Below are 9,844 nucleotides of genomic sequence, written 5' to 3' on the forward strand. Positions count from 1 at the left end.
TTAAGAGAATCATTATTTGTAGATTTATTCTGTGAACCAGATGTTTGGGCAGATTTAATTGACAGAGATACCGGCATGATTAGAGAAAGTAAATAATGTATAACAGCCATGGGCGCCCGGAGGAAATTTATCAGGGAGGGGCATAATGAAATCAAACACAAAAAAGTACATAAAAAAAAGTTTATTCTTTGTAAACTACAAAATATGACAAAATTATAATATACTATTTGTTCGTTATTAAATATAAACTTAGTTTTATTTAAACAATATTAAAATAAAAAATTATATTTGTAGTTAAAGGGGAGAGGGTAAATGCCCCGTCATGCCCCCCTCCGGGCGCCCATGATAATAGCCAATAGATTGCTAGCAGCTAGATACATGTTAGTTGAATTATAAGATCAGTTATTATTACAGCCTATAATATTGTAATTCACAGACATATGGGTATAACACTGAAAACAGTTATAGAACTTCACAAACATAATTTAAAATAGAAATATCAACAGCGGTAAAGCTATACTCTTATAGTGAGTAATAGGTTGGGGGCAAGAACTATACTGATTATAGTACAACAAATAATTAACAAGTTTAAAATGATCTATTTAACAACATAACATATACAACACAACAAATAAAGTAGGTAAAAATATAGCTTAAAATAAAGAGTAACCAAATAGCCATGACATCCAACTTTGAGTTTGTTTTTGTGGTAGTTCCACTGGAGTGTCTACCCTAATTTTATCAGACACTGTGGTGTTATTTAATTCAGTTCGCCGACGCGCTAACTCTAATGCTGCCATTCTTTGATCATTTAAAAATGATGGCATTCCTTAAGACAAACAAAATGTTAAAGCAACAATTAAATATTATTAATAATCAAACTTGTTCACCTTTAGATTGGTACCAAGATGTGAGATAATTTGATACTGTCACTCCTGGGTCATCAAAATAAGTAATTGAAAATTCTACCCCAGCCTATAATTAATAGTTGATGTATATGACATTAAATTAATAAATAAAAAAGATTTCTATTTTTATAATAAAAAACAAGCTCACCTTATCAAAATCATATTTTGGCTTAATCACAATATATGACCAATAGTTTTTTACTCGCCATTTTCCTGAAAATTCAGGATATTGTGGGTGTTCAGTACTTTCACAAACAATACACATAGTTTTCTCTTTTTCATCAATCATGTAGCGCCGTTTGAACACATAGTCACGGTTTTGAAACCATTTCTAGATATTAATTTTTTTAATGTTATAATTTTATGTAAATGTTTTAAAATATATAAATACATTTTTTTTTGAAAGCTAATAGACTCTTTATTACAAATTAATTTAGTATAATATTAGGTATTTCTAATAATAATCTTTTGTAAAATTTATCTAAATCTTGTTTTGATTTTTTTTATGGTAATTATAACTCTATCTCCGCGACAAGCATAATATGCCTATAGAAGGTAGATAATTTAAATGTATAATGTTTAACTTGTATATTAGTATTTGGTTTTAAAAATATGTTTTATTTTAACCCAAATAGTTGTTCTCAAAAGTATGATAGTCTAGACCTAATATTCGATTACAGATTGGATATCTCTTTAAGGCCCCCATCACGATTACGGAATTTCAGTTGCGGAAGTCCCCCAGTATGTTATACTAAATGTAGGTGTGCATACTAGGGCAAAAAGGGAAATTTTGTTTTTAATACTAAAAAACCTGACAGCAAAAAAAATTGCAAAATGCAAATTTTTTAAATCACCTAATTTTCTGTGAAATAAGATTTTAAATCAATTAAAATCAATGTTGCAGTAATTTGGGTGCCATCTTTATTAATTCTTGTTCTATATATTTCTTGCTTACTTTCCAAAATTTGATTACTTTTATGTTTATAGTAGTTTGCTTAAACAAACTATCTTTCTTCCACAGTCAGATAAAAATACCACAATGACACATTTTACAATAGCGTAAACGTATATTTTAATTTAACTACCTACATGTTCACACTTTTTTGCACACATTATTTCTGAGTTATAAGTCCACAAAATGTTATCAGGTAAACGAATATGTATTGTAAATATACATACGTAGTAATATATGTATATAATTACCGGCCAGCGAAGTTCCCAGTATATAAGATCGCTACAGGTAAGAGGTTCACTGTCCAAAATTTCAAGATCTACAGACATACTATCCCATTCCTTTCGATATTCTAAGTCAAGTTGAACTTGCATGAAGTCTAAGGGTGTAACATCATCAAAATGTCCATGCACTGTAAAAATACTTGATCAAATTTAGTTGTGTTCCTTAGACATTTATAAATGGTTATACTTATTTTTATTACCTTTGTAAATATACAATTTTTGATCAGGATAATCAACGTTAATTTTTTTCCATGCTTTAAAGTTTTCACTGGATGAAAAAGGTTCCCACCCGTCTTCTGAAAACATAATAAATTGCAATTTAAGCCATGGGCCATAATGTATAACATATGTTTAATTGGATATTAATATTTTTTACTCAATTACCATTCATATTTTTACACCTTGAACAATCACAAGTACAAACCAAACTGTTTGGATCGTTTAGTAATTTATTAGATTGAAGCATTTTCTCAGAAGTTTGATTTAAACTTTGTGTAATTAATTTCGGTTTTTTATCTACAGTATTTGAACTGGAATTCTGAAACTTTTTGAAAATTTCAGATGAACTAGATTTTTCTACCAATTTTTCGATAACTTCAAATTCTTGACACAACCTACAACATAAATAATATTGAACATTAGAATGCATTATATGTGTTTTTTAAAATATAATATACCTCACAAGTTCATCAAAACATATTCTTTCATTGTACCAATCAAACGTAAATGGCATTGCTGCACACATTATAAGATGCCTTCTACCTCTTGCTAAATGCTGTTTAAATCGATTAATGGCTGTAAACATTTTTTTACAGGCAATAATAATTTTCCTACTATGAGCTATGTGTTCAACAAATTTCTGTTTTTTAATAAAATGCAAATCACATTTTCTTAAAAATGAAAATACATAATCATCAGATGATTTGTGCCAGTGACTAGAAAATGTACGGCAAATGTGTTGTACATGACATTTCGATGGAGGTATTACAAAATTAGGTTTCCAAACACTGCTTGTGAACGCCATATTTTTCTATTAGTACCTAAAAACAAAACAAAAAGAAACTAGATAACTTTGAAATACATTTTATACATTTACAATTTGATATGAATTTACCTAATAGCTAACCCTAATTACTAGTTATATAAGGGAAATTTAATTATTATGTAACTAATAATTTAAAATATAATTATACATAAAATACAATAACTATGGACTGTTTAAATTTTAGAATTTTTTAATATTACCAAAAAAAAAGTAATGTAGATTTATTAAACAACAAAACATATTAAATATCTATATGATTAAGGATTTAATTCTACGCTAAACGTTTAAAATATTTATACTAACTGACAGATTTGTAATTATTGTTCATAATTAAAAAATATGTTTGAGTTCTAAAATAATGACTTAATTATTCTTCTTTATATTTTATCATGCAATCATCTGAATTACTTAGTAATTGTTATGGCTACTTCTATAATGTGATGTTTTTAATAGTCTAATAAGATAGTAGAATATATTAACAGTATAATAGCAAATACATTATAACATTTTTGTGTAAGAATAAGTTGATTAAGAACATTTTTTAATGAAATAGGTAATATTTACTAAATTTGTGTTTGACAAATTAAAATTTTTTTATTTAAAAGACTTAAAATGAATAACTTAATTTATACTTAGTTTGATTGATCTATTTCAATATCATGTAGCATAACAGGCAATGAAAGCCTAAAGCTGCGATCATGAGATAGTTTTGATGAATTTGCTATCCTGTATTAGTCTAATAATTTATTTAAATAACAATATAATAATATCCCTTTTAACATCAATTTAAATAAAAATAGGGGTAATATTGTACTTTTATTAGCACAGCACATGAGTCCCTCATAATATTTATAATAGTAAAAATAAATAAGCTACTTATATATTTATGAAACTATAAGACTACATTTTTGATGAGTTTTTTCTTTTATGAATAAAAATTAACATTAAGCAAGTGAAGGATGATAGGTGGGCAAGTGGTAAGGTGCCAGGTGGTACTGTTTTGTTAAAGTGTTAACATTAATCATTATAAGTAAAACTTACTTATTAGATGATTCATAAAATAATCCGTGACATTTGTATTTTAAAAAAGTTGGTAAAATAACACCTAACTTTTTTTTATGTGGTTGTTGAATAAATTTGACGTAAACATTTCGTCTAAAACTAATTTAGTGCATTAAAAACAAAAATGAAACATAATAAATATTAAGTTGGGATAATTTAACTATACTTTATTATAACATAATGACAGATAGACTTTCTTGAATAGTCTTGAGGGCCTAGACATAATATATTACTATTTTATGACAGTTCTTAAGTAGGTTTACTGTTTGACTCAAGTAGCTGAATTTCGCTGTACAAGGTTATCTTGAGACTTGATAAAAATGAAAAAATGAGTGATTGTGATTTGCGAACATGTGCCATGCGCGATTAATTGGGTTCTCAAACTTCAAGCGGTTTGATAACGGTTACTGGCATTTTCATATAATCGGTGTATTAGATAATAGATTTATGTTGTGTGATATGCATACGAGGAATGCACACAGATATAGTGTTTGGGGCAGTTCTTCCAAAAAATGATAAGAGTTCTTCCAAAAGGTTACACAATTTTTATTTTATCAGCGTGACCAACCCCGAAACACCAAAATATAACTAACGTTTATCAGAGTTAACTGTTATCTCTAGAACCGAACGGCAATAATTCAAATGATTTTTATATACCATGACAAAATAGTTACTGTATATCTATTCTTAACCCCAACCCACAGGGATTAGATTGTGAAAAGATCTATAAAATGTGTATATTGTTATAATCTCATTCCTTGGTTTTTATACATTGGAGCATTAACTACAAAATGTGTGATATTAAAGACATAACTCTAAAAGAAATGTTTTTTGTCTATTAGGAAAAATCATTGGAATAACTATTAGATTTATAGTTTTAATTAAAAATAAATTGTTTTAACATAATGTCATCTCACTGAACACATGTAAGTGATAGCATGAATATTGATTACTATTTACTACCGCCTGATAACGTTTGGAGAAAAGCAAGATGGCTGATACTGCGTATCACGACAGTTGACATCATACCTATCTATTTTATATTAAAACTATTAAGATTGATTCCAGACTCCAGTATTCCACCAAAGATCAAATAAAAGTTTCGATAGACTTCTTATGTCCACTGAAACTTTCATTTTAAAACCTTTTTGCTAAACAAATTATTAAGAGCCGATAGGGATCATCTGGTAGTTCATAGGACGTTAGAGGAACTACTTCCGAGCATTTAGTACAAAAGGAAGGAAATATGGGATAAGTTCCTGTAGACACCCAGTGTTAGGGAAGAATATTAGAGAAATAGAGAAGCTCAATATTATTTAATTGACATAATATTATATACATTACATGTTTAATGTTTCAATTTGAGAAGTTACATCTCATGAAGTATCTTCAAAAAACAAAAGCTGATAATTAGACTGTATAGTGTCATAAAAAAATTGGCCCAGGAGTTAATGAGTATCATGGGTTAAGACTATCTTCTTCTTCATACATTGTTTATGAACGCTGTGCTCTATAACATTTACTGAGCAAGTGTATGATTTGTACTTCTAGAAAACGGCTAGTCCTTAATTTTTTGTGTGATTTCCACAAACAATATAATATTTGATGAACTGTCTATGAAGTTAGCCGGATGCCCTCGCTTCTTATTTCGAATACATTTTCCTGAATGCTTATTTATTGTATTTATCTTAATTATATGGCTGAAAAATTTCAAAATTTGGCATTCCATTGATTTGTCTATGCTCTTGTATATTACATTACATCACGTCAGGCTTACTTTTATTCAACTAAATGAGTGCAAGTGCTGAAATGAATAAGTTTTGATTAAAAAGTTGGAGGTAGGACTAAATAAAAGAATAATTCATATTTTTAACCAACAGGTACAAGAAGTACTATTATTTTATTAATATTCATCCACAAAAACTATAATACGACCAGTCCTTTAGGCGCTAAAAACTAAACGTCTGATTGTACAATTCTTTTGTTTAAAATTACATAACATTTTACACTATATTTGTAATGATGTATAATTTTGTATTGTTTTGACTCACTCTCTAAAATTTAACATCATCCCCTAAAATTCTGGATGGACTAGTGTGTTACACAAAAATGTTATATGTACATCATTAGTGTTCCATTAGGTATTAGTGTTTTATCTCATATTGTTTATATATATATAAAAAAAACTTATATAAATACAAAAATGACTTGGGATTTAATAGGGTAATTCTATATTAATTCTTATCTACACGAGACAAAAAAAATTAAGTAATAATAAAAAAAAAATGTTAAATAAAATATAATATTATGACACAAATGATTCAAAAATTATCCCAGTGCTATTATATATACATATATTATAAAATTAATAGTATTGCCTGAAAAAGATGATGTGTGGGAATCAGAATATTATAATATGGGTATTAAACAATGCTGAAGAGAATACTAGTGTTTAGATTTGGGACTGAGTGTTGGAGAATCTTTAGGGCTGCTTGGTTTTTCTGTGATGGGAGTAGAACATCGCACTTGAAGTTCTTTCCAGGTACGGTCACCTAGGAAGCATACGATTACAACTGTCATATTGTCGCAACCAAGCCCACCCATTTGGCCGTTTGGTGCTAGGCATCTGGTCATTAGGTCTTCACATATATCTTCAGGTTCCATACCATTACTCACGCGGAATCGAACGAACTCAACAACCTCCTGCATTAAGCAAAATATAGTAAACATACATTTAATGATAATTATAACATTAGTAATTTACAATATGTATATATAATTATGCTGGATGCAGAAAAGAAAAAAAATTAGCATCTTAAATGGAAATCCAACCCGAGTCGGCCTGCTGGCCAATAGCTCTACCACTGAGCTACCTGATTTTGTCCCATAATCTGTGTTGAACATGATTTATAGTCCTATATTATGCTACCAAGATATTTAAGAGTTAAACTATTTTTAAATTCAACCATATTGTTTTAAAAAGAAAAATATAATGTCATGTTAATCATTAAAACTTGTATATTAAATTAAATAATAAAAAATAATTATTACTGCTAGTTATATAATTAATTTATAAAAAGGTAAAATTTTAAAGCTAAAATTGTTTGTTGTCTTAGTTACATAATTATTATATATATATATATATATATCATACCTCGTTAGTCATAACGTCCCATATACCATCACAAGCTAGCACTATAAATTCCAAATCACTTGTGACTGGCTTAACTTCAATGTCAGGCCATGCTAAAATAATAATATTATTATAAATATATTTTCCACATTTTTTTAGATTAGTATAATCTAGTGTTGAAATATTATACCAAGTTGCGTTATACTTTTTATGCCTTTATAATACTTTTATTTAAAAAATATAAGATATCATACCAATAACTATTTGTTCATCTAATTTTTTTTGGTCATTTTTCTTAAAAATATAATCTCCCAAAGCTCTTGATAAAGCCAAGTTGCCATTCACCCTGTTGAACATGACCCAACCTCCAGCAGCTTCAATTCTTTTAGTTTCCACCTCATTATTTGGCTTGTGGTCATAAGATAGTGGTTCAACCACACCTTTAACTGATGCTATGGCTCTTGAATCGCCAACATTGGCCTAGATAATTAATTTAAAATAAGTATTAACTTTTGAGTTTTGACCACACATACACTTGAGTATGAAGTCCTTTTTATATTATTATTTAAACTTACACAATAAAGTGTATTATCTTTTAATAAAACAACCACAGCAGTAGATCCAGCAAGTTCATCTTTTAACAATTCGTCTTCAGCCATAGCTGTGTCCATATCCATGAAACCCTAAAATATATATTTTTTTAAATATAACAAATTTATAATATTTATGTGAGTCAATATTTCTAATACCAATTGTAAAGCTTCACTAATTTTATTTTCTTGATACTCAGGTCGCTTAGTAATAAATTTGTGTAAATGTTTGCCAGCATACTGTGCTATCCTAGCACCTATAAAAAAACATAAAATATAAAGTTTTCTATCTGTATTTTAGTTCTTTAAAAAGTGAGTTAATAAATACTGTATTATATTACAAAATGCATTTTTATAATTTTGAATTAATAAAAACGTAATTTTATCAACATATAAATAGCAAAATCAAACACCATGTCTTTCTAAAAGATATGTCTTAAAAAATGTAACTATCAAATTATTAACAGACCACCAAATTACCAAAGAAAACTCATTGCAACATCTAAATATTTCACTCAAATGCCGTGTTGCGAAAACATTATTGAATCAATAGATTAGTGAGAATTTATTTATTTAAACATCATTTTATGACTTATGATTTATCCTTTCAATTTTAATGAACCCTTAAAAGCATTTTTCTACAACCCAGTATAAATAACATAAGTTGTAATACTATTAATTTCGTTCTACCTGCGAGATTATTTTATACTCATAATCATATCTTTTGTTTTCAAATAATTAGAAATAAAAGTGAACATGTTATAATAACAATAAGTATGTTTTGAACTTTCGCGTGTTTGAAAGTTACACCATTGCTCGCGTTATGGAATTTGTATCATTTTCAATCTTGTTTTGAACATTTCCTGATTTATATTTTGTAACTAGAGAATACTGATCAGTCCCGCCAGTCTGACTTTTAGCATTTAAACTTGGACTTCCAAAGTTTTATTCAAAAAATTAATCCAAATGTTAACCACTAAAAGTCAGTGTGGTATTACCTATTAGATCTCTTTCCAGCATTGGCAAAAAAGTAGGAAATAACATTTACAACATATCTACTTTATCTGTCAATATATTATCATACTGAAATACCCTTAATTATGTTTACATGTAAATGTTTTTTAGACAAATTTCTATTAACAATACTTTGATAAATGTGTATCCAGTCAACTATCAATCAAAGTTAAATAGAGTTTATTTTTTTTTTTCTTGAAAACTTCTCGTACATTTAATAGCTACTTAATATGCTATAAATAATAATTACCACCATGTCCATCATAGACACCAAAAAATGCAGCACTTGGATCATCAGGAAGAGCTAAAATGTGTGTATGTGAATCTTCCATGTTGATTCTCCAGCCTTGCATGGAGCTGGAGCCAACTTTTAAATACTGATTTTGACAGCTTTCCGTGTGTTTCGTGGTGACTGGTTCTGATAATGTTTGACCCATGGTTCTTTGATTAACTGTAAAAATTACATTATTCTTTGTGAATATTACACACGGTCAACCGGAATCCAAAACATTTTGTTTTGAAAAACATGATATGGATCGAGAAAACAAGGAACATCTTTGCGCTCAACCAAATATAATGTAAGCCAAGAGCTATTGGTGTGATACTAAGGTCAAAAATGACCTACTTACTATGTTTTACGATTTAACAATAACAAATAACTGTAACTCGTTTAGTCTTCCATCTCATGGCGCATAACATTTGACTGACTTAATTTCAAAACTCATTTAAAATCAGAATTCGTGTGTACTGTGATACTATAATAGCAAAATTACATGGGTCCATATATTTTTTCTTCTTTATTTTATTTATTTATTTAGATAGGGAAAACGAATGTCCTGAAGTTAGTGACGTATTT

At 28.2% G+C, this 9,844-nt stretch overlaps 2 protein-coding genes across 4 annotated transcripts; both read right to left on the bottom strand.

The window, feature by feature from the left end:
- Window positions 1-166: 166 nt before the first annotated feature.
- Window positions 167-4,625, bottom strand: LOC126841788 (stAR-related lipid transfer protein 7, mitochondrial). 3 transcript variants are annotated; one of them, XM_050578444.1, is made up of 9 exons: window positions 4,418-4,625; window positions 4,231-4,350; window positions 2,822-3,184; window positions 2,529-2,758; window positions 2,345-2,437; window positions 2,112-2,272; window positions 1,057-1,239; window positions 891-975; window positions 167-829 (listed from the first exon to the last, which is right to left on the bottom strand). In XM_050578444.1, the coding sequence occupies exons 3-9, from the start codon at window positions 3,166-3,168 to the stop codon at window positions 654-656; spliced, it is 1,275 nt and encodes a 424-aa protein (XP_050434401.1). In that variant the 5' UTR covers window positions 3,169-3,184; window positions 4,231-4,350; window positions 4,418-4,625; the 3' UTR covers window positions 167-653. The 3 variants fall into 3 exon arrangements, with proteins under 3 accessions (XP_050434401.1, XP_050434399.1, XP_050434400.1); XM_050578442.1 differs by having other exon boundaries at window positions 2,345-2,440; window positions 4,418-4,621; XM_050578443.1 differs by having other exon boundaries at window positions 2,345-2,440; window positions 4,231-4,621.
- Window positions 4,626-6,117: 1,492 nt separating this feature from the next.
- LOC126841968 (probable protein phosphatase 2C T23F11.1) lies at window positions 6,118-9,803 on the bottom strand. The gene is made up of 7 exons (XM_050578798.1): window positions 9,618-9,803; window positions 9,239-9,439; window positions 8,134-8,231; window positions 7,960-8,067; window positions 7,639-7,864; window positions 7,406-7,497; window positions 6,118-6,954 (listed from the first exon to the last, which is right to left on the bottom strand). The coding sequence occupies exons 2-7, from the start codon at window positions 9,423-9,425 to the stop codon at window positions 6,697-6,699; spliced, it is 969 nt and encodes a 322-aa protein (XP_050434755.1). The 5' UTR covers window positions 9,426-9,439; window positions 9,618-9,803; the 3' UTR covers window positions 6,118-6,696.
- Between the last annotated feature and the right edge of the window lie 41 nt (window positions 9,804-9,844).

The sequence above is a fragment of the Adelges cooleyi genome, unplaced genomic scaffold, assembly GCF_023614345.1.
Source record: "Adelges cooleyi isolate 19-005CV unplaced genomic scaffold, UGA_ACOO_1.1 ACOO_flye_CR_arks_rails_tigmint_CR_PRNA_41, whole genome shotgun sequence".
NCBI lineage: Eukaryota > Metazoa > Arthropoda > Insecta > Hemiptera > Adelgidae > Adelges > Adelges cooleyi.

Coding starts and splice junctions, on each gene's coding strand:
- LOC126841788 (XM_050578442.1), bottom strand. CDS start 3,168: ATGGCGTTCACAAGCAGTGTTTGGAAACCTAATTTTGTAATACCTCCA. Junction 2,759..2,821: donor TGTTTTGATGAACTTGTGAG/GTATATTATATT, acceptor TTTATGTTGTAG/GTTGTGTCAAGAATTTGAAG. Junction 1,240..2,111: donor ACTGGGAACTTCGCTGGCCG/GTAATTATATAC, acceptor ATTAATATCTAG/AAATGGTTTCAAAACCGTGA.
- LOC126841968 (XM_050578798.1), bottom strand. CDS start 9,425: ATGGGTCAAACATTATCAGAACCAGTCACCACGAAACACACGGAAAGC. Junction 8,232..9,238: donor TGTCTATGATGGACATGGTG/GTAATTATTATT, acceptor GTTTTTTTATAG/GTGCTAGGATAGCACAGTAT. Junction 8,068..8,133: donor TTAGTGAAGCTTTACAATTG/GTATTAGAAATA, acceptor TATATATTTTAG/GGTTTCATGGATATGGACAC.